Source organism: Xenia sp. Carnegie-2017, unplaced genomic scaffold (genome assembly GCF_021976095.1).
Source record: "Xenia sp. Carnegie-2017 unplaced genomic scaffold, XeniaSp_v1 HiC_scaffold_39, whole genome shotgun sequence".
In the NCBI taxonomy this organism is placed as follows: domain Eukaryota; kingdom Metazoa; phylum Cnidaria; class Anthozoa; order Malacalcyonacea; family Xeniidae; genus Xenia; species Xenia sp. Carnegie-2017.
Window position 1 is genome coordinate 191377 of NW_025813503.1, and position 24157 is coordinate 215533.

Genomic DNA, 24157 nt, shown 5'->3' on the forward strand with positions numbered 1-24157 from the left:
AGCTCAATATGAGGGGGCTTAATATCGCGATAGGTTTAACATTAGCACACTGGTTTGCCATTTGATGACCACTTTTTCTACTGTAACTTTTACATGATTTACTTGGATTTACCATGTTTTCTGGTTAACACGAGGAAGATTTTTGTCATATGTTTTGCGAACAAAACTCGTCCCAGTCTTTTCTCTGTGGTCAATTTCAGTATTTTATTCGAGAAACATAGATTCTTCAGCGGTTAATCTTACAGGCTTTGAGTTCATTTATCGTTATTTTACTGAACGTTGTAAAAATGATGTAGAAATTACTGGTCAAGTAAGTTTCACTTGGCCATGATGACGTATGAACCACACAACAAATACGGCTTCAAATACAAACACTTGACTCAGAAGATGACAACATCTGAGGTTGTCGAAACGTCAGTCATGTATTTTGTATTAGCCACAGTTGATTGTTGTCTGTTATTAATGTTTGTTATCTGGATTTTGGTCGCAGTTTCTCATTTATGTGACAAAAATTTTTCTATAACTTATTGAACTAAATACGTTGCGCATGCTCATGCACTAGACAGTTACTGCAGTAAACACATCTATTTCCCACCTTGCACGTACTCGATAGACTGAGCGCATGAAATTGATATTGTGTAGCGACCATTGAAGTAAATTTACCGGTAGCGACTTGTGAGAGATTATTACAGTCTGACTCCAGATCAGGAAGAGTCATAGAAATTGTATGACTATATGTATATGCGCCCGCGTTACTTATAGCTTTATTGCTCCATTTATATTTATATAATGACCAGAAGAATTTGAGCAATTTCATTGTTGGAGAGCAATGATCTATAAGAGGATAGACGCATGGAATCGACGTCACAGAAAATTTCTTGTTTTTAAATGCCAAATGAGCAGTGAATTTATTTCAAAATTTATCGCAGTACCTCACTGAATGGGAAAATAAAGATATTCACAAAGACCTAGTTGAAGCAGTGGACTTCTTTGAGCAAAAAGAAGAGAAAAAACCCGGTTTTCAAACATTGATTTGTAATTCGTCTTCGATAACAAAATTTCAACAAAATTGATCAGCCATTGCTTGTTTATTTTCTTAGCCAACACGTTTTATCACGTGAGTAACTTAGCCAATAGCATGCCTCCAATCCTATAGATCACGTAAGCGTGATATTTGCAAAATCAAAACTTTTCAATGTTCCAAGTGTTAGGGGGGGCGGGCAAAGAAAACAAACTGTTTGACCGTTTAATTTGGGAATTTTTGATTTTATTATATAAAACAAAGAGATAACATTTAACCGTTGTCTGTACAGTTATAGATACACGGGTATGACGTCAATTGTGATAAAAACTAAAAAAGTGGCCACGAGCCGCCAGGGCGAGCAAACAGATAAATGTTATCTATTTGTTCAATAAAAATCAACAAGTCTATAGCGCAAATGCTCGCTTTAGCGCCGCGGCGCTTATTCCATTTTTTCTATTTTGAATAAGGCGTTTATGCGGAAGCGGCGCTTATTAAATATTGTTATTGCATCAAGAAAATGACTAGTATACAAAATCTATTTTTATAGTATAATATTATACAACTTGATGAAAATAATGTCACAAAGGCGCGAAACAAGGTTGTTATAAACTTTAAAGTTTAATAACTCTTAATTTCTTCCGAGCGCCGCACTCTAGTTACGCAGTTGCAGCGCTTAACCGTGAGCGGCGCTAGATAACGTTTCTGGCTTCTGCGCACCGAGTGCGGAGCTTGACAGAGAGCGGCGCTTGACAGAGAGCGGCGCTAAAGCGAGCATTTACGGTAATCAACTTGAGAGAATTGATATAAAATGTAAATAATAGTATACACTTTAAGTATTTTTTGTGTAAAAAATATTAAATATTAATTGCTCAACTTCCTGTTAAATAAAACATCTTTTGATGGCGAATATAATACATGTTTCATGTTTCTGTTAAATGTCTTCAAGGCCAACCGAAATCTCTTCCCACTAAAGTGTACAATTCCTTGTTAAAAGGCCGATAATAATCGCGAAGCATAGCTAGGATTTTTTCTGAAACAACTACGTGTGATCTTCCTTTCTCACTACCCAAACAATGTAGATTAATCTTGTCAGTTTTGCTCATTTGCACTGGCTCGCTAATTTGTTTGTCAAAACAATAAAATCCTTTCGTTTTGTTAAAAATAAAATGTTCCCGTTTGATGAATGGAGTAAGGTTCAAAAAACTCTCAAGGGCTTGGATTTCTTCGTAAGGAGATTTAATCAACTCATCTCCGCTTACCAAATGCAATTGTTGCTTTGAAAAATATCGAAGCCAACGCAGAAGGTGTTTTGAATAAGCACCGATTTTTATTGCCGCCCAACGATCGTTAACTATTGTTTTGACTTGACTAATTTGTCTTGTAGCAACTTCTTCAAAAGATCGTCTAGTATTCTTGGCGCTTCGTTGTGTTTGCGTGAAATCAGAGATCGCTCTCGTTCAGGGGCGGATCTAGGATTTTGGATACCATAGGCAAAACATTATGACGTCATTCAGTGCTAAACCTATGACGTCATACTTTGCAAAACATACTACACTATTTATGCTTTCGATAAATTGTTTAAATCAAACAGTCTAATCATTCAGCTATGCAGAATCTTGTAGATCTCAATCGTATAAATACATAAAAACATTGTATATTTATACTTACATATCACAAGGTCGTTGGTTTTCACTATTCAGAATATTGAATGCACACAAGACTGTTTCGCCCCATATCAGGGCTCATCAGCATGCCTAGGAACACTTTAACGCAAAACAAAAAATCGTGATCCGGCATGGACAGCCCTGTGAGAGCCGAATTAAGCAGACTGGTTATGGCGCCAGAAGTTCGCCTACACACCTTTGAAAAAGGAGTTTATTTAGAAATGGGTGACTATATGGGATTTTTCATGGATGTGATATTGCTCAATTTTTCACACCATCCCAGTCAATTCCAACCCTTTACCCCCCACCTAAAATGTGCACTCTCATTTGCCAACAAATGAGCAGAATGTAAATGTAATGTAATAGTCAAAATAGAGCTTTGTATAAAGAGTCTTTGTGAAGACTAAAATTTGGTGTAAGGAAAAATTATTCTATTTATGCTTAACAATTTTTGTGAAAGTAAATTTATGTCGACAACGGCCGAGTACCATACACGTACTCAGCAGTTTTAAGATTGGAATGTATATAGGGAAAAAAACCTTTATCGGGCGAGCTATTATTTTGATCCAAATTCTATTGACGTTACTATTGTGTACAACGCACAATAAATGGTTAACATATGGACATTTCAACAAAATAAAAAACAAGGATATGAATAAATTCATGCAAATTTTAGCCTTGTATTTCCAACAGCAAAAGTATTAATAACCTCACCAATATCTGGTACAATTTCCTGATGAATTTGCATCAAGGCCAAACCATTTAAGCGTTCCCCAACCATGGTACTTCGCTGATAGTTTTTAAGTGTCCTAAGGGAAGAAATAGATCGTTCACATTCACAAGAGGTGATACTTGGAATCATCACAATGCCCACGAAGAGGTAAACCTAGACGTCCACAAAAAATGACAGAATCAATAATTGGAGATAGTATTTCCCTATTCTGTTCTATTTCTTTCTTGATACCAGCATCCATGATCATCTCGATAGGCTGCAGAGTACCTGATATTTGGGAACGCAAAGCATCAAAATTGGTGATGTGGATGCATGCAAACCGACTTCCCTCCCTTACTTTTTCCAGCATGTTGAGTGAAAGAGCATTTAGCATTCTTCCAATCTTGAAGAGGTTCAGTAAACAACTTTTTTACTTTACTGGCCTTGCCTGGGAATCTATTGCCAAACAACACACACGATAGACAATACGCACCATTTTGTGAAGGTGAATAGCAAAGCCATTCATGCTGGTCTAGCCAATCATGCCTAAATGATCTGCCATTAGATTTAGGAAAATGATACTTTTTATCTGGTTTATATACATTTTTTATCAAATGACATATTTCAGAATTATCCATACCCTTAACTTTCTCCCTATACAAGGAAACATCAAAATTATGGGTTAAAACAGCAGGTTGCATATCACCAGAAGTTGGAATACCAGGCAATAGTTCCTGGGATGATGTGTGAAGCAAAAGACTATTGGCTTTATTTAATGTCTGAGCAAGAGCTGCAGCAGAAGAAAAACTCTCATTGGGCATCCTTTTAAAAGTTGGTTGGGCAGCAGGCCTATTAGTTGAAGTAAAAAAATTTGAAATGTCAACTGTTTTTGGTGCAATATTTGGAAAAATTTTGACAAATTTTCGTTTCTCTGTTGTTGAGCTGCTAGAATTAGACTGTGTACAGGAATTAGACAATTTTCGCTTCAACCTGTGGGCATGGAAAATGAGAGGCACAAAATGATTAGACTGAAAAGTCTCACCTGGTTGTACAGATCCTTCATGACAAAACAAAATATTAATAGCATCCAAACCTCTTTGGCTTAATAGCCGGGGCTGAACAATACGATTAAATAACAATTTATATCTACTTTCACCAGAATCAGGATAAAAAGTATGAATTTTTCTACCTAAAACAGAAGATAGGCCCAAAATACAAAGAAAAGATGACCATTTCTGGTCATTACAATTTAAAATAGCCTCCTGTTTTACCAGTTCATCTGTTGTATATCCAGTGTCTAAACATTCTTTAGACACTGACAAAGGCAAAAGATTGTTTAAGCTTTGGGCAAAGTAATCACTGTGCTCACTTATAACAGACAAAAAGCATGGGTGTTGAGCATAAAAAGCAGCATGAATAAATAGCTCAAGCGATGTTAAAATTCGCAAAGTAGGGACCAATGCATTGTTACCTACCAGAACTAGAGAAGCTGAACTGTAGAGGCAATTGCCAGAAGCTTCAGATCTTAAAAATATTCAAGAAAAGAAATTAATATTTTGTTTGGTACATTGATTGCATTGTATGAATGAATTGATGACTGTAGACAAAGATATAGCCTAGCGAAATTGAGATTTAACCATTTTACACGTATATATAAATACTACAATACGATATATATAATTATAATATATTTACCTTATTGCAGTACAAGTCTTTCCGTCATGAGCGTGCTTTGGCACATATATTTCAGCTCCAAAATTTCGACACAGAGTATGGTCGGGGTCATAAATTCTATCTAACAGCTGCTCGTTAGTAAACATAGGTCGAACGTCGACCAATAAACGAGAATAAAGCTCATTAAGGCATTTTAAATCGTTTTGGCCAACGCAGACTGAGCAGTCTCGTATAAATTACCACAACACAATGAAGACATTATAAAATATCACAAAACCGTAAACTGAGCACAGAGGCTGTTCAGAAACAATACGAGTGTATGTTAATTTTCAATTGCCTAATTTGCCTAGCTCAGCTATGCTTATCAACAGCAATGATTGGTTGGAATTGCTCAAGTTAGGCAAAAAAAATTGACCAATGAAAGCATACGGTTGCAAAAAATTGCCCAATCAGAATACCTATACACGATGTCAAGTTAGGCAAATTCATCTTGTTTAGGCAAATTGCTAACAACCAATCAAATGGCTAGATCACCTTCTTGACTTGGGCAAAATGGCTGCTTTGCCTAACGACACGGAGCTTTATAGATAATCATAAGCATCTGGACTACGATTCATATCAAAATTACGTCATTTAATTGCACAACATTTCTAAACAAAAGTCAGATGATTTGACTGCGATAAAGTGCTATTCATAGTTTCATAATTCGATAAATTCGTATCGAATCTAAGTCGAAGTATATTTTGGCAATTTCACCATAGGCACTTGCCTATGGTGCCTACCCCTAGATCCGCCCCTGCTCTCGTTGTCGGATCACGAACGATAACAAAAGCGCGTAGTGCATCTTGGTTGACATGCATCTTTAAAGAATTTATTTTACATTCATTTCAACCATTTATTCGTGACCTTATTTCAGTATTCTAACAGATATTGAACTTCAAAACTAAATTATTGAGGAAGGCCGCCAAAAAACGTTCAACATTGGTGATTGCCACCCACTCAAAATAACTCGTCGGAAAATTCATTACATGAAAAGCAAAACTCCCCAAATTTCAAATGAATTTATATGGTCTTTTGGTTAATACGTTTTTATGTACAGTCAGTTTCAGATTTCGTGAAAAAACAGCGAAATATAGCAAAATTTGACGTAAGGAAGATCACACAAATTGCGAGAATTTGATGGATCCCACGCCGAAATGACGAATCAATTTCGTACAAATTGTACGCTTGTATACTTCTTGTAGTACATATGTACCTACGTTTAATCTAAACTATTCGTTCAAGCGATTCTAGACCGAGTACTTGGCGAAGCAAATGAACTGGATTGTTCAACGATAGGTTTGGCAGTTCAACAATTTGTTTTTAATGGCGGGAAACGGCCACGCCCGATGTTTCCACGAAGGTTTTCTGCGCTTTTTCATAGGATTTTATACTGTACTGAAATAACACAATATTTCTGACTTTATTTTTCCACGCTTTCTTTGATGTAGCATTTTAACCCAGATAGTCAAATTCAAACAATCAGTTTTTATCGTTAATTCTTATTTAATTAAGCAGTTTGTGATGTCTTCCGTTTCAAAATCTCCAAATAGCTGTAAATTCAAGGTCTTTAGCCTTGCAGGCCAAACTATCTCATTGTTTATATTGCGTGAATTTTGAATAAGAATCTTTGGATTTTATCCGCATAAAATTAGTTGACCTAAGGCCAACGAAAATCTCGACCAACCATTTTGTATAATTGCTCGTTAAAAGGTCTATAGTAACGTCTCAGTTCATTCAAAACAGCTGGCTCAATTTTCGGGTGAAGACGACCTTTGTTTTTTCCCAAACAACGCTCTTTCTTATTGGTTGATCCGCGAAAGCAGGGAAAACCCTTCTCGTTGTTATGAACAAAATTGCTTCTTGAGAAGTACGGCTTGAGCTCAAGAAATTCTTCGACTTTTTTGATTTCGTCGTATGGATTACTAACAAGCTGTTCTCCGCTGACAAAATGAAACGATTTCATGGGAAAGTACTTCAGCCATCGCTGTAAGTGTTTACTATAAACACCAGTTTTAATTACTCCCAAGTTGTACGCACGGCAAATGTCGAATTACTGTTTTAATAGCCATGTTTTTGAAAGGCTTCAGGACATTGTTGTATTTTCGTCGATTAGTCAAATTAAGTTGTACATAATCGGAAATTGCCCTGACCGTTGGGTCGCGAACAATTACGAGAAATCTCAACGTCTTATTTATGTTTTTCGCATATTCGAGAATCCTTATGGGTACACCTTTAACCACAAAATAACTCGGTGTTTTTTCAATAGCTTGCTGTCCTGTTTCCACATATGGCATCTGATCAAGATACCACTGCAAACCACGCGGATATCTGATGTCGAAGTAATGCATTTCAGACCCGCATGCTTTTACCTGAGGGTGCAGTCGGAGAATAGTTAGTAAAGCACGCGTGCCTGCCTTTCGCATCCCTATAATTAAAGTGGTAGGGAAGCGTTTCACGTCTGCGCCTAATTTGTTCACCATTAGCGACTGTGCAATTGACCTCGTTGGATTAATTGTAGAATGCAAGTCATTTCCTGTCTCGGCGGTTCGTATGATACTATAGCAATCCGGTGGTAAAGATGTGTTGTACTTGACCTGCACTCTCGACGATTTTATAATATTCAAAAATACACGCGTGCTTGTCGATTTTTGATCATTGTTATCCACTCGCGGTGCAACGTCTCTTCCAATGTCGGTAAAGTGCGCGTTTGTGCGGTTATTTTGAATAAATTGCGTGTGGAATAAATTACGTTCACCTTGAATTGATTTGTTGCCCCTCGTCAGAAGTGTTGAGATGATTGAAGTGTAAAAACCCAGAGATAGACCAATAAGAAGAACCAGTTTCTTTGTGGTCATAGCCAAACGTCTTAACACCCTATGGGTCGCGCGCACTCGCCAACAAGCCTTTTGTACCATTAAATACCTATCAACACAACAATACACAAATTTTTATTTTATGACTCGAGGAGCATTACATTTGGATCACTTAGATGAAACGAATCGTTATCAGAAGCGAGCCTTGCTTATTTATTAAAAAAATAGCACTTGTTCCCTTGGTTGCCGAAATGACTGTTTACAAACGAAAACTCCTAGATTTTTTTGACACTGAAAAGGTGATTGAAATAATCTAGTCTGCTTAAAATATTTAATTTTTAGTAGACGAGAGTCTATATGTGAAGCACTTGATGACGTTATTCACCTGTTAGCGACTGAAATGAGAGACATAAAGGCTCTCTTGTCATGTAGTGCTTGATATGTAGAGAGCACAGAATAGCTTTGCTGTACTTATTTTACTGGGAGGAGATTGATGCTTGCAACGTCGGTGGTTTGACGAGCAACATATGATAGCAAAATTATTTCTATCATTTTATATCAATAGTACGTACATAACAACAATATAGGGAATAAACAGTGGGACCACTTCGCTTTGCAACTTGCTGCTGTATATTTAGTTAGATTACTGGCTGGCGTTAGCCATTTCATCATTCCTATTGGTCAAAAAAAGCAAATGACTGGCTGCCACTATGGCATATCACATGCGAAATAAGATATGCGTGGCACGAAAAAATTCAATTGAGTGACCTTCCCTACTGTTTATTCACTCTACTGTGGCGTACATATTTGGTGTTACAATAACAATATAGCGCGTGCGCTGATTGGCCAGAAATTGAATCTGTTTTATTGTAGAAAAAAACAAGACATTCACGCCTCGCTGAATCCCGGCTACCCGGGCTCATGTGAACAGCCCCTAAGTCCTCTATACATTCTCACTCTTTTGGTTTACCCCCCTGGGAATAAACTACGATGACCTTTTTCTACGATGAAGTCATTTTTAACTCATTAATAGTATTCGTAATGAATTGATAATGCAACAACGAATACGCTCAATACGAATCCCACGTATCAGTTATGGTCATTTTTAACTCATTAATAGTATTCTTAATGAATTGATAATGCAACAACGAATACACTCAATACGAATCCCGCGTATCAGTTATGGTCATTTTTAACTCATTAATAGTATTCTTAATGAATTGATAATGCAACAACGAATACGCTCAATACGAATCCCGCGTATCAGTTATGGTCATTTTTAACTCATTAATAGTATTCTTAATGAATTGATAATGCAACAACGAATACGCTCAATACGAATCCCGCGTATCAGTTATGGTCATTTTTAACTCATTAATAGTATTCTTAATGAATTGATAATGCAACAACGAATACGCTCAATACGAATCCCGCGTATCAGTTATGGTCATTTTTAACTCATTAATAGTATTCTTAATGAATTGATAATGCAACAACGAATACGCTCAATACGAATCCCGCGTATCAGTTATGGACGTTATTTTCTCAAAAATTAATTTGGCGTTTAAAGGGCCTGTAAAACGAAAATTTTGATGTTTAAATCATATTTTCATTGAAGAGATTTTTAGAAATGACAGACGACTTTGAAACAGTTAAGTCATACATCTTTTCCTACTCAAGATATGGACATTTTGTGATAACCATATCGATTTATAGCAAAATGAGAATTTGAATTATTTGTGCTTTTCTGTTACATCAATCAGACAGATTAATTAGCATAAACTGCGGGAACAGAAGGCGGGATGCATTGCCCATATGATGTGTTTGTTTATATAATCAGCAAGCAATAAGTACTCGAAATGATTATCTTATCTGCCTGTTTTTTTCTCTTCTTTTTTTTTCTTTTTGATGAACATCATATATCTAGCGTGTACTTGTCTGCGATCGTTCAAGAAATATTTTTTTGTTCTGCTTTCCAGGAATTTTGGTTGTAAGGACTTTATAATTCCGCGGAACTAGCGGGATCATAGCGTACGCCACGGACATACGCAGAGATGTTATATCACTGATATTTGTGTAATATTAATTATATCATGTTTTTTAAGGTGGCAAGCATCGCTTCCGGTAAAATAGTACGCTTTGATTGGCTGAGAAATATTTTTGGCACTCACTTTCTTGTCAAGAAAACGGTCCAGTAATTGACGTGTTTTACAAAATTATGGTAAAAAAAAGTAGCACAGGTTTTATTCATTACTACATCGATATAAAAGAAAACATGTAAGAATACGCATCGAAGGAAAAACACTCGAAAAGTGAGTTTTGTTTTGCAGACAACACAATTTCATAGATTTTTTTTGACTTATAACGAAAACCTGAGAAATGACGTTCCGTTTCACGTCAACTTTTCCAATGTATAATAAACCTTTTGTTAACCTCGAAATGTTGTAAATGAAATACTTAAATAACGCATTTTCTTATCCTCAAATGAACTTGCGTCATGTTTCGATGACAACGCCAAAATTGCGAAGTAAATTCAGAGTAAAATTTACTTACACATCATAAAGATTACGTATTTTTTTAATTAACACGTTTTCACGTAACACTGTAGCGTGACAGGATAGAATTATGCGAAGTAAATTCCGAGTAAAATTTACTTACACATCATAAAGATTACGTATTTTTTAATTAACGTTTTCACGTAACACTGTAGCGTGACAGGATAGAATTATGCGAACTAAATTCCGAGTAAAATTTACTTACACATCATAAAGATTACGTATTTTTTTAATTAACACGTTTTCACGTAACACTGTAGCGTGACAGGATAGAATTATGCGAACTAAATTCCGAGTAAAATTTACTTACACATCATAAAGATTGCGTATTTTTTTAATTAACACGTTTTCACGTAACACTGTAGCGTGACAGGATAGAATTATGCGAACTAAATTCCGAGTAAAATTTACTTACACATCATAAAGATTAAGTATCATAATAAAAGATTTGGCATGATTTCTGAAGGAGAAAATAACCAGAATACAAAATATGATAAAAATTCTTTATAAAATATATACTAGAAGTGGATAGTCATTATGGCCACCGCTGCCAAAAGTTGGCTTCAAAATTTTCTAGGCAATAGAATTAGTTTGCGTCATCCAGTCTTTATATATATCAGTGGGTAAGTACTGAAGATACTTTTGCGATTAGAATTAAAAGTATATGTTATTGATGAATTAATGCTCAAAGTTTGACTCAGCTTCAACATCAGTTACAGCACATGTACATGCATCTAATGTCAGCTGCATTCTGCCGTTTTCTGCTTTGTTTGTGCTTCGCTCTTTGTTTAGACCGACAATAATAAACAGCATTTTCTGATTAAATCAATACAAATAACAGTATTTATATTTTACACAGAGATATAATGAAAATAGATATAGACCTCGATGCATCTCGAAAGCAATAAAATAAATCGTCCCAAAATGCTGTTGCGTTGCATAGTAAATAAACTCTACACCAGATTCAATGTTCAAGCTTTTCATGGCAATACTTAGGAGAAATTAGGAATGTCAGCGTTGAACTAACTAATACTGCTAATTATAGTCCGTGTCAAGGAAAGGCATAATTGTCCTATAATAGACAATGACAATTCGTTCAATCATTAAGATAATCTTTACTAACCTGAGTTCATATCAACACGTCGCAACAATACAATTTGTCAATTTCTAAACAATATGAAAGTCATTAAACTGCCGATCATTTCGTCCAAATATACAAGTTTTGTTATTGTCTACTTTATCAACACAACCATAAAATATGAGTTTGCAAATCCTGTTAAAAATATCGATCGCTTTATCTATCAAGAATGATTCTTTGAAAAGCCTCCGAAATGTGTTCGTGCGCATTAAACAACAACACACATAGCGCAACCCGAAACTCGAAAGTTTTCAAATTCAACTGTACATTATATACAATAAGAGAATTTCAAGTTTTCAATTACAATATGACAGTGAACTGTGACGAAGTAATCTTGATTCATGAAATATTGTAAGTTTGTTTTCTACTTCGCCTCGGGTAATTTACACATTCAAAACGGGAAAAAAATTTATATCAAATGACGGAAGGATTAAACCGATAATAATTACCTGAAGTTTTTTCAAGCGCCCGTACTTCACAGTTCACAATTGAAGTGAAAAGAAGCTTATACTTAATTCATACGGAAGTACGTATATTCAATTTTTTCAAGACTATTTCTATTTGCGCATGCTCGTTGGTACATTGTTACAGATTAAAATTATAATTATAGTTACTTCGGTCTGTTTCATACGTCGCATTTTACATGAGCCGAATGCATTCAAAACAAAAGATAATGAGGAATTTTCTTTTCTTTTGTTTTTAATGCCTTCGGCGCTTGTAAAATGCGATGTATGACGCAGCCTTCTTTCTAACAAACATAAGACGGCTTCGGGAGTGTTTTTGGCATTTTCTTCACGATGTCATGTAGATCGACAAGTGTGATGTAAAGACAGTAAAGCTGGAGTCGTACTGAGGGCATTCGGATTAAGGGTTGTTTTACAAACATTTTGCCCTCAGATTTACTGTCAAACTGCCTCTTTACAGTTTTTGGAAATCATAAAACTTCAGTTTTGTAAGACTGAACATGAAAGATCGACATAACCGATCACAAGTGAAGAAATGACAAGGTTTTCTTGATAGCATGAATTAAAAAATTACCAACTGATTAATAATTTTGTTCGAAAAACTAGTACCGTCTATCTTGTAAAATTAAGACATCATTTTCCAACAATTCGGCTGTTACATCCCTACCCACACCCCACCTCCACGCTCGGTGCGCCCTTGTAAAAGATCCACAATAATTGCATTTTTGGCTGTGTTTGAGTCCATGCCATTTATCTGTTGTGACAAGGTAAAGTCTTGTAAATAAATATAAGTAAATAAATAAACAAAAAGTCCCACAAAACAGTTTGAAAGACTTGTTTTATAGGAAAGATTTGACTATATCCCCAGCGGTATTGTTACCGTTATTTTCTCGTGGTTTGGTTGTGTTCAACAACCTTCCATCTTCTTACTTCTACAGAACCCAGATCTGTAAATGCCGTCTTAGATTTAGCCAAATAAAAAACTCTTATTTGCTTCGACACTGGGGCGGGACTTTGCCGATGAGAGCCCTGGGACACAGTACCAGAATTCTTGTTTGATTTGAGCACAATTCGTCCGTTCACTTTGGGCACCGGTGATTTTGGCTTCATATGTGATGTTCGTTCGCCAATTAAGCTGCAAGGACAAGACTGTGAGGCGTATTCATAAACGCGAAACACTCTTCTCCTTAAAAGGCGAAAATACACTGGATTTCTAAATATATAAACCAAAGGATATGTTGCAGAACGAAGCCAGATAAAGAAACGAAAGAAAAAAGAGTTCAGTTTACTTTCGGCTATCGATGGACAAATGATCAACGGCAAAACAAAAGCGTTACAAATCAGATAAACAGTTATAATGAGAAGAGTCGTGAAAGCTGATCTCGCATACGCGTCAGCGGCAAAATGATGTAGATTGAAACTGACATTCACCTGTCGACGATTACTTAAAGCAGATTTCAAGATACTGTAGAAGCAAAGCAATAGGATCAATATGGGTACACCTATCACAAGTGTGTTAATTACTATTGTTAACACGACCGAAGCACGTGTTTCATCGATGTCGTTGAATATCCCCGGAGATTCCTGACAGTACACGAGCCATGCGAGAAAACGACTCTCGGAGGTCGCTTCCCCTTCGAGTATCGTACCCCAGGGTAGTGATGCTATAAAAGCAAGCAGCCATATTGAGGCAATGACGATTTTTCCCTTTCTAGCTGTGATTTTATGATGCACTTTTTTTACCACCGCTAGATATCTGTTTACAGCGATCGCTGTAAGGCTTAGAAAACTGGTGTTGAAAAAGAACACATTCTCGCAGCCAATGAAAATGCATTTCTCAAGTACGAACGATGCTAAGCCACCCTGTGCTAGGACGTATATTGATATCCCTAGACCTTGAAAGCTAGAGAAAAATTCTGACACGATGTGACTGATGACAAAAAAGTTTGTCGTTGTTCTCATTCTGTGATCCCTTAAAAACAAAAAAAACAAAACGCCATTTGCCAGCAGCGCAAAGATCAAAACCATCGTTATAATAATACTTTCATACGATGGCACAAATATGGCGGTCGGGATCATTCTCCTCAATCTTCGTTGTCTTTTTTTTCGATTTCGATAATTTTTGTCGTTAAATGTACATTCGCTAAACAATCATCGTCTTTTCTTTTTATGAAGAGAAACATTTTATTGTCACGATTTGTGAGTGCATATTTGTGAGATAATTTCCTTCAGTTTATATCACAGCAGTTAGAAATAAAGACTTCAGCTGGTACTCGCATTTTCCATTTAAATTTTTGAGGCCGATATTGATTCTTTATGAATAATGATATCCCTGCTTCTCATTAACTTGTCAACAGGCTCGTCGTCGAACGCTTTGTAAAAACTTTAAATGTAAACAGTATGTTCTTCGTGGGACACGTTGAGCTTCGTGAAACTGTCGCGTGTACTCTTCAACATCAAATTCACTCTCGTTCTTTGTACTCAATGATTTGCCCGCCAATACTCTGCCAAACACATAAAGTATTGAATCGCTTACAAGACATTTATTATGTCTGTGAATGTGCGGGTTTTTTTGTGTACATTTTCCGGCTGCCGGTTTCAGCTGTAATGCAAAATTGATCGAATAACATTTTCGAGCGATGCGGAAAGTACGTTCTTAAGGTTGAATTGTGTTCTTCTACGAGAGATAATTGAAAAATGAGTTATTTATACCAGCAAAATAATTTCCAATTTCGTTAAATATGAACAGTGCAATCACATTAGGCAGAAGACATACATTGTTGTCACAGGATAACATATTCCGTTACGATAGAAACAATGTTTTCACACCGGACAATCTAAATGTAATTAAGAGCATCGCTCAATTTTGCTGAACAAGATAGCTCAATATGAGGGGGCTTAATATCGCGATAGGTTTAACATTAGCACACTGGTTTGCCATTTGATGACCACTTTTTTTCTACTGTAACTTTTTACATGATTTACTTGGATTTACCATGTTTTCTGGTTAACACGAGGAAGATTTTTGTCATATGTTTTGCGAACAAAACTCGTCCCGGTCTTTTTCTCTGTGGTCAATTTCAGTATTTTATTCGAGAAACATAGATTCTTCAGCGGTTAATCTTACAGGCTTTGAGTTCATTTATCGTTATTTTACTGAACGTTGTAAAAATGATGTAGAAATTACTGGTCAAGTAAGTTTCACTTGGCCATGATGACGTATGAACCACACAACAAATACGGCTTCAAATACAAACACTTGACTCAGAAGATGACAACATCTGAGGTTGTCGAAACGTCAGTCATGTATTTTGTATTAGCCACAGTTGATTGTTGTCTGTTATTAATGTTTGTTATCTGGATTTTGGTCGCAGTTTCTCATTTATGTGACAAAAATTTTTCTATAACTTATTGAACTAAATACGTTGCGCATGCTCATGCACTTGACAGTTACTGCAGTAAACACATCCATTTCCCACCTTGCACGTACTCGATAGACTGAGCGCATGAAATTGATATTGTGTAGCGACCATTGAAGTAAATTTACCGGTAGCGACTTGTGAGAGATTATTACAGTCTGACTCCAGATCAGGAAGAGTCATAGAAATTGTATGACTATATGTATATGCGCCCGCGTTACTTATAGCTATTGCTCCATTTATATTTATATAATGACCAGAAGAATTTGAGCAATTTCATTGTTGGAGAGCAATGATCTATAAGAGGATAGACGCATGGAATCGACGTCACAGAAAATTTCTTGTTTTTAAATGCCAAATGAGCAGTGAATTTATTTCAAAATTTATCGCAGTACCTCACTGAATGGGAAAATAAAGATATTCACAAAGACCTAGTTGAAGCAGTGGACTTCTTTGAGCAAAAGAAGAAAAACCGGTTTTCAAACATTGATTTGTAATTCGTCTTCGATAACAAAATTTCAACAAAATTGATCAGCCATTGCTTGTTTATTTTCTTAGCCAACACGTTTTATCACGTGAGTAACTTAGCCAATAGCATGCCTCCAATCCTATAGATCACGTAAGCGTGATATTTGCAAAATCAAAACTTTTCAATGTTCCAAGTGTTAGGGGGGGCGGGCAAAGAAAACAAACTGTTTGACCGTTTAATTTGGGAATTTTTTTGATTTTATTATATAAAACAAAGAGATAACATTTAACCGTTGTCTGTACAGTTATAGATACACGGGTATGACGTCAATTGTGATAAAAACTAAAAAAGTGGCCACGAGCCGCCAGGGCGAGCAAACAGATAAATGTTATCTATTTGTTCAATAAAAATCAACAAGTCTATAGCGCAAATGCTCGCTTTAGCGCCGCAGCGCTTATTCCATTTTTTCTATTTTGAATAAGGCGTTTATGCGGAAGCGGTGCTTATTAAATATTGTTATTGCATCAAGAAAATGACTAGTATACAAAATCTATTTTTATAGTATAATATTATACAACTTGATGAAAATAATGTCACAAAGGCGCGAAACAAGGTTGTTATAAACTTTAAAGTTTAATAACTCTTAATTTCTTCCGAGCGCCGCACTCTAGTTACGCAGTTGCAGCGCTTAACCGTGAGCGGCGCTAGATAACGTTTCTGGCTTCTGCGCACCGAGTGCGGAGCTTGACAGAGAGCGGCGCTTGACAGAGAGCGGCGCTTGACAGAGAGCGGCGCTAAAGCGAGCATTTACGGTAATCAACTTGAGAGAATTGATATAAAATGTAAATAATAGTATACACTTTAAGTATTTTTTGTGTAAAAAATATTAAATATTAATTGCTCAACTTCCTGTTAAATAAAACATCTTTTGATGGCGAATATAATACATGTTTCATGTTTCTGTTAAATGTCTTCAAGGCCAACCGAAATCTCTTCCCACTAAAGTGTACAATTCCTTGTTAAAAGGCCGATGATAATCGCGAAGCATAGCTAGGATTTTTTTCTGAAACAACTACGTGTGATCTTCCTTTCTCACTACCCAAACAATGTAGATTAATCTTGTCAGTTTTGCTCATTTGCACTGGCTCGCTAATTTGTTTGTCAAAACAATAAAATCCTTTCGTTTTGTTAAAAATAAAATGTTCCCGTTTGATGAATGGAGTAAGGTTCAAAAAACTCTCAAGGGCTTGGATTTCTTCGTAAGGAGATTTAATCAACTCATCTCCGCTTACCAAATGCAATTGTTGCTTTGAAAAATATCGAAGCCAACGCAGAAGGTGTTTTGAATAAGCACCGATTTTTATTGCCGCCCAACGATCGTTAACTATTGTTTTGACTTGACTAATTTGTCTTGTAGCAACTTCTTCAAAAGATCGTCCAGTATTCTTGGCGCTTCGTTGTGTTTGCGTGAAATCAGAGATCGCTCTCGTTGTCGGATCACGAACGATAACAAAAGCGCGTAGTGCATCTTGGTTGACATGCATCTTTAAAGAATTTATTTTACATTCATTTCAACCATTTATTCGTGACCTTATTTCAGTATTCTAACAGATATTGAACTTCAAAACTAAATTATTGAGGAAGGCCGCCAAAAAACGTTCAACATTGGTGATTGCCACCCACTCAAAATAACTCGTCGGAAAATTCATTACATGAAAAAGCAAAACTCCCCCAAATTTCAAATGAATTTATATGGTCTTTTGGTTAATACGTTTTTATGTACAGTCAGTTTCAGATTTCGTGAAAAAACAGCGAAATATAGCAAAATTTGACGTAAGGAAGATCACACAAATTGCGAGAATTTGATGGATCCCACGCCGAAATGACGAATCAATTTCGTACAAATTGTACGCTTGTATACTTCTTGTAGTACATATGTACCTACGTTTAATCTAAACTATTCGTTCAAGCGATTCTAGACCGAGTACTTGGCGAAGCAAATGAACTGGATTGTTCAACGATAGGTTTGGCAGTTCAACAATTTGTTTTTAATGGCGGGAAACGGCCACGCCCGATGTTTCCACGAAGGTTTTCTGCGCTTTTTCATAGGATTTTATACTGTACTGAAATAACACAATATTTCTGACTTTATTTTTCCAGGCTTTCTTTGATGTTAGCATTTTAACCCAGATAGTCAAATTCAAACAATCAGTTTTTATCGTTAATTCCTATTTAATTAAGCAGTTTGTGATGTCTTCCGTTTCAAAATCTCCAAATAGCTGTAAATTCAACTTGCGTCACCAAGGTCTTTAGCCTTGCATGCCAAACTATCTCAATGTTTATATTGCGTGAATTTTGAATAAGAATCTTTGGATTTTATCCGCATAAAATTAGTTGACCTAAGGCCAACGAAAATCTCGACCAACCATTTTGTATAATTGCTCGTTAAAAGGTCTATAGTAACGTCTCAGTTCATTCAAAACAGCTGGCTCAATTTTCGGGTGAAGACGACCTTTGTTTTTTCCCAAACAACGCTCTTTCTTATTGGTTGATCCGCGAAAGCAGGGAAAACCCTTCTCGTTGTTATGAACAAAATTGCTTCTCGAAAAGTACGGCTTGAGCTCAAGAAATTCTTCGACTTTTTTGATTTCGTCGTATGGATTACTAACAAGCTGTTCTCCGCTGACAAAATGAAACGATTTCATGGGAAAGTACTTCAGCCATCGCTGTAAGTGTTTACTATAAACACCAGTTTTAATTACTCCCCAAGTTGTACGCACGGCAAATGTCGAATTACTGTTTTTAATAGCCATGTTTTTGAAAGGCTTCAGGACATTGTTGTATTTTCGTCGATTAGTCAAATTAAGTTGTACATAATCGGAAATTGCCCTGACCGTTGGGTCGCGAACAATTACGAGAAATCTCAACGTCTTATTTATGTTTTTTCGCATATTCGAGAATCCTTATGGGTACACCTTTAACCACAAAATAACTCGGTGTTTTTTTCAATAGCTTGCTGTCCTGTTTCCACATATGGCATCTGATCAAGATACCACTGCAAACCACGCGGATATCTGATGTCGAAGTAATGCATTTCAGACCCGCATGCTTTTACCTGAGGGTGCAGTCGGAGAATAGTTAGTAAAGCACGCGTGCCTGCCTTTCGCATCCCTATAATTAAAGTGGTAGGGAAGCGTTTCACGTCTGCGCCTAATTTGTTCACCATTAGCGACTGTGCAATTGACCTCGTTGGATTAATTGTAGAATGCAAGTCATTTCCTGTCTCGGCGGTTCGTATGATACTATAGCAATCCGGTGGTAAAGATGTGTTGTACTTGACCTGCACTCTCGACGATTTTATAATATTCAAAAATACACGCGTGCTTGTCGATTTTTGATCATTGTTATCCACTCGCGGTCCAACGTCTCTTCCAATGTCGGTAAAGTGCGCGTTTGTGCGGTTAATTTGAATAAATTGCGTGTGGAATAAATTACGTTCACCTTGAATTGATTTGTTGCCCCTTGTCAGAAGTGTTGAGATGATTGTGTAAAAACCCAGAGATAGAGCAATAAGAAGAACCAGTTTCTTTGTGGTCATAGCCAAACGTCTTAACACCCTATGGGTCGCGCGCACTCGCCAACAAGCCGTTTGTATCTCTGTTGAATGCGCTGCGTACTTTCTTTCGTTTCACAGACCAGACTTTCCAAGCCTTTGAAGCATGCACGCTTTGACACATTCGATACGAGTAGCTTAAAGAGGTTGAAGTTTCGATTGACTTGGCGCAGCGACACGGCTTGAATGGGTAGGGAATCTTCCGTCTAAGGTTCAAATTTGAAATTTAATGATCTTTGTCTTTACGCCTAGGATTGCCGACTTTCCATTGGTCTGATCGACACGGCCTACCATTAAATACCTATCAACACAACAATACACAAATTTCTATTTTATGACTCGAGGAGCATTACATTTGGATCACTTTGATAAAACGAATCGTTATCAGAAGCGATCCTTGCTTATTATTAAAAATAGCACTTGTTCCCTTGGTTGCCGAAATGACTGTTTACAAACGAAAACTCGTAGATTTTTGACACTGAAAAGGTGATTGAAATAATCTAGTCTGCTTAAAATATTTAATTTTAGTAGACGAGAGTCTATATGTGAAGCACTTGATGACGTTATTCACCTGTTAGCGACTGAAATGAGAGACATAAAGGCTCTCTTGTCGTGTAGTGCTTGATATGTAGAGAGCACAGAATAGCTTTGCTTTACTTATTTTACTGGGTGGAGAGGGCTGCTTGCAACGTCGGTGGTTTGACGAGCAACATATGATAGCAAAATTATTTCAATCATTTTATATCAATAGTACGGACATAACAACAATATAGGGAATATACTGTAGGACCACTTCGTGTGCAACTTCTGCTGTATATTTAGTTAGATTACTGGCTGGCGTTAGACATTTCATCATTCCTATCGGTCAAAAAAAGCAAATGACTGGCTGCCACTATGGTAATCATACGCGAAATAAGATACGCGCGGCACGAAAAAATTCAATTGAGTGACCTTCCCTACTGTTTATTCACTCTACTGTGGCGTACATATTTGGTGTTACAATAACAATATAGGGCGTGCGCTGATTGGCCAGAGTTTGAATCTGTTTTATTGTAGAAAAAAACAAGACATTCACGCCTCGCTGAATCCCGGTTACCCGGGCTCATGTGAACAGCCCCTAAGTCCCCTATACATTCTCACTCTTTTGGTTTAACCCCCTGGGAATAAACTACGATGAAGTCATTTTTAACTCATAGTATTCTTAATGAATTGATAATGCAACAACGAATACGCTCAATACGAATCGCGTATCAGTTATGGACGTTATTTTTTCAAAAATTAATTTGTCGTTTAAAGGGCCTGTAAAACGAAAATTTTGATGTTTAAATCATATTTTCATTGAAGAGATTTTTAGAATTGACAGACGACTTTGAAAAAGTCAAACATCTTTTCGTACTCAAGATATGGACATTTTGTGATAACCATATCGATTTATTGCAAAATGAGAATTTGAATTATTTGTACTTTTCTGTTACATCAATCAGACAGATTAATTAGCATAAACTGCGGGAACAGAAGGCGGGATGCATTGCCCATATGATGTGTTTGTTTATATAATCAGCAAGCAATAAGTACTCGAAATGATTATCTTATCTGCCTGTTTTTTTCTCTTGTTTTCTTTTTCTTTTTGATGAACATCATATATCTAGCGTGTACTTGTCTGCGATCGTTCAAGAAATATTTTTTTGTTCTGCTTTCCAGGAATTTTGGTTGTAAGGACTTTATAATTTCGCGGAACTAGCGGGATCATAGCGTACGCCACGGACATACGCCGAGATGTTATATCACAGATATTTGTGTAATATTAATTATATCATCCTTTTTAAAGTGGCAAGCATCGCTTCCGGTAAAATAGCACGCTTTGATTGGCTGAGAAATATTTTTGGCACTCACTTTCTTGTCAAGAAAACGGTCCAGTAATTGACGTGTTTTACAAAATTATGGTAAAAAAAGCAGCACAGGTTTTATTCATTACTACATCGATATAAAAGAAAACATGTAAGAATACACATCGGAGGAAAAACACTCGAAAAGTGAGTTTTGTTTTGCAGACAACACAATTTCATAGATTTTTTTTGACTTATAACGAAAACCTGAGAAATGACGTTCCGTTTCAGGTATAACGAAAACCTGAGAAATGACGTTCCGTTTCAACTTTTCCAATGTACAATAAACCTTTTATTAACCTCGAAATGTTGTAAATGAAATACTTAAATAACGCATTTTCTTATCCTCAAATGCACTTGCGTCGTGTTTTGATGACAACGCCAAAATTGCGAAGTAAATTCCGAGTAAAATTTACTTACACATCATAAAGATTACGTATTTTTTTAATTAACACGTTTTCACGTAACACTGTAGCGTGACAGGATAGACATAATTTATGAATTTTCGATAATTGCAGTTGTTCTATAAATAACCGAACAATATGTCAATATCGTGTGACATAACATCACGCCATGTTCAGTAATGGGTTAAGGACACTGATATGTATAAAACTGGATAACACAACTTAGTACTTGACTTGAAGCCTAGTGGCGGCCATATTGGACTATCCACTTTTTCAGTTTTTACATAGGTTTTGTACAACAAACTGCTACTCTAGCATTTATTTTTGGTCATATGTTTTACTCTTTTGACAAAAAAGAATTATTATGATGACAAGACTGCAATAGAACGGTTTTAAGCAAAAACTCATGTTTGCTAAATTTCATATAGAAATCTTCTCAGGTTGTTTAAATATCATAATAAAAAATTTGGCATGATTTCTGAAGGAGAAAATAACCAGAATACAAAATATGATAAAAATTCATTATAGAATATATACTAGAAGTGGATTGTCATTATGGCCACCGCTGTCAAAAGTTGGCTTCAAAATTTTCTAGGCAATAGAATTAGTTTGCGTCATCCAGTCTTTATATATATCAGTGGGTAAATACTGAAGATACTTTTGCGATTAGAATTAAAAGTATATGTTATTGATGAATTAATGCTCAAAGTTTGACTCAGCTTCAACATCAGTTACAGCACATGTACATGCATCTAATGTCAGCTGCATTCTGCCGTTTTCTCTGCTTTGTTTGTGTTTCGCTCTTTGTTTAGACTGACAATAGTAAACAGCATTTTCTGATTAATTCAATACAAATAATAGTATTTATATTTTACACAGAGATATAGTGAAAATAGATATAGACCTCGATGCATCTCGAAAGCAATAAAATAAATCGTCGCAACATGCTGTTGCGTTGCATAGTAAATAAACTCTACACCAGATTCAATGTTCAAGCTTTTCATGGCAATACTTATGAGAAATTAGGAATGTCAGCGTTGAACTAGCTGATACTGCTAATTATATTCCGTGTCAAGGAAAGGCATAATTGTCCTATAATAGACAATGACAATTCGTTCAATATCATTTACTAACCTGAGTTCATATCAACACGTCGCAACGATACAATTTGTCAATTTCTAAACAATATGAAAGTCATTAAACTGCTGATCATTTCGTCCAAATATACAAGTTTTGTTATTGTCTACTTTATGAACATGGCTGTTATTTACAAGCCATAAAATATGAGTTCGCAAATCGTGTTAAAAATATCGATCGCTTTATCTCTCAAGAATGATTCTTTGAAAAGCCTCCGAAATGTGTTCGTGCGCTTTAAACAACACACAAGCGCAACCCGAAACTCGAAAGTTTTCAAATTCAATTGTACATTATATACAATAAGAGAACTTCAAGTTTTCAATTACAATATGACAGTGAACTGTGACGAAGTAATCTTGATTCATTAAATATTGTAAGTTTGTTTTCTACTTCGCCTCGGGTAATTTACACATTCAAAACGGGAAAAAAATTTATATCAAATGACGGAAGGATTAAACCGATAATAATTACCTGAAGTTTTTTCAAGCGCCCCTACTTCACAGTTCACAATTGAAGTGAAAAGAAGCTTATACTCAATTCATCCGGAAGTACGTATTTTCAATTTTTCAAGACTATTTCCATTTGCGCATGCTCGTTGGTACATTGTTACAGATGATATTGATAATTATAGTTACTTCAGTCTGTTTCATACATCGCATTTTACATGAGCCGAATGCATTCAAAACAAAAGATGAGGAATTTTATTTTCCTTTGTTTTTAATGCATTCGGCGCTTGTAAAATGCGATGTATGACGCAGACCTTCCTTCTAACAAACATAAGACGGCTGCGGAAGTGTTTTTGACATACACTTCACGATGTCATGTAGATCGACAAGTGTGATGTAAAGACAGTAAAGCTGGAGTCGTACTGAGGGCATTCGGATTAAGGGTTGTTTTACAAACATTTTGCCCTCAGATTTACTGACAAACTGCGTCTTTACAGTTTTTGGAAGTCATAAAACTTCAGTTTGTAAGATCTACATAACTGATCACAAGTGAAGGATCGACATAAAAGATCGACATAACTGATCACAAGTGAAGGATCGACATAAAAGATCGATCAAACATGAAAGATCGACATAACTGATCACAAGTGAAGAAATGACAAGGTTTTCTTGATAACATAAATTAAAAAATTACCAA

At 36.1% G+C, this 24157-nt stretch overlaps 5 protein-coding genes across 6 annotated transcripts; all 5 read right to left on the bottom strand.

The window, feature by feature from the left end:
- Window positions 1-1858: 1858 nt before the first annotated feature.
- Window positions 1859-2523, bottom strand: LOC124455364 (heparan sulfate glucosamine 3-O-sulfotransferase 3B1-like). The gene is made up of 2 exons (XM_047006017.1): window positions 2510-2523; window positions 1859-2443 (listed from the first exon to the last, which is right to left on the bottom strand). Exons 1-2 carry the CDS (start codon window positions 2521-2523, stop codon window positions 1966-1968), a joined length of 492 nt encoding a protein of 163 aa, XP_046861973.1. The 3' UTR covers window positions 1859-1965.
- On the bottom strand, window positions 2483-5273 carry LOC124455380. Of its 2 annotated transcripts, none has more exons than XM_047006032.1 (3): window positions 5096-5273; window positions 3403-3497; window positions 2483-2787 (listed from the first exon to the last, which is right to left on the bottom strand). In XM_047006032.1, the coding sequence occupies exons 1-3, from the start codon at window positions 5218-5220 to the stop codon at window positions 2717-2719; spliced, it is 291 nt and encodes a 96-aa protein (XP_046861988.1). In that variant the 5' UTR covers window positions 5221-5273; the 3' UTR covers window positions 2483-2716. The 2 variants fall into 2 exon arrangements, with proteins under 2 accessions (XP_046861988.1, XP_046861987.1); XM_047006031.1 differs by lacking the exons at window positions 2483-2787; window positions 3403-3497 and adding exons at window positions 3628-4054; window positions 4443-4924.
- A 1415-nt stretch (window positions 5274-6688) lies between these two features.
- LOC124455374 (heparan sulfate glucosamine 3-O-sulfotransferase 1-like) lies at window positions 6689-12133 on the bottom strand. The gene is given in 4 exon segments (XM_047006025.1): window positions 6689-7145; window positions 7147-8038; window positions 11608-11651; window positions 12072-12133. Coding segments are annotated over 2 exon segments (1257 nt in total). The 5' UTR covers window positions 8032-8038; window positions 11608-11651; window positions 12072-12133; the 3' UTR covers window positions 6689-6773.
- A 4707-nt stretch (window positions 12134-16840) lies between these two features.
- LOC124455382 (heparan sulfate glucosamine 3-O-sulfotransferase 3B1-like) lies at window positions 16841-17611 on the bottom strand. The gene is given in 2 exon segments (XM_047006035.1): window positions 16841-17025; window positions 17027-17611. Coding segments are annotated over 2 exon segments (570 nt in total). The 5' UTR covers window positions 17519-17611; the 3' UTR covers window positions 16841-16947.
- A 94-nt stretch (window positions 17612-17705) lies between these two features.
- On the bottom strand, window positions 17706-23669 carry LOC124455376 (heparan sulfate glucosamine 3-O-sulfotransferase 1-like). Its single transcript, XM_047006027.1, is given in 5 exon segments — window positions 17706-18916; window positions 18918-18977; window positions 18979-19888; window positions 23012-23055; window positions 23486-23669. Coding segments are annotated over 3 exon segments (1197 nt in total). The 5' UTR covers window positions 19573-19888; window positions 23012-23055; window positions 23486-23669; the 3' UTR covers window positions 17706-18373.
- Window positions 23670-24157: the final 488 nt, after the last annotated feature.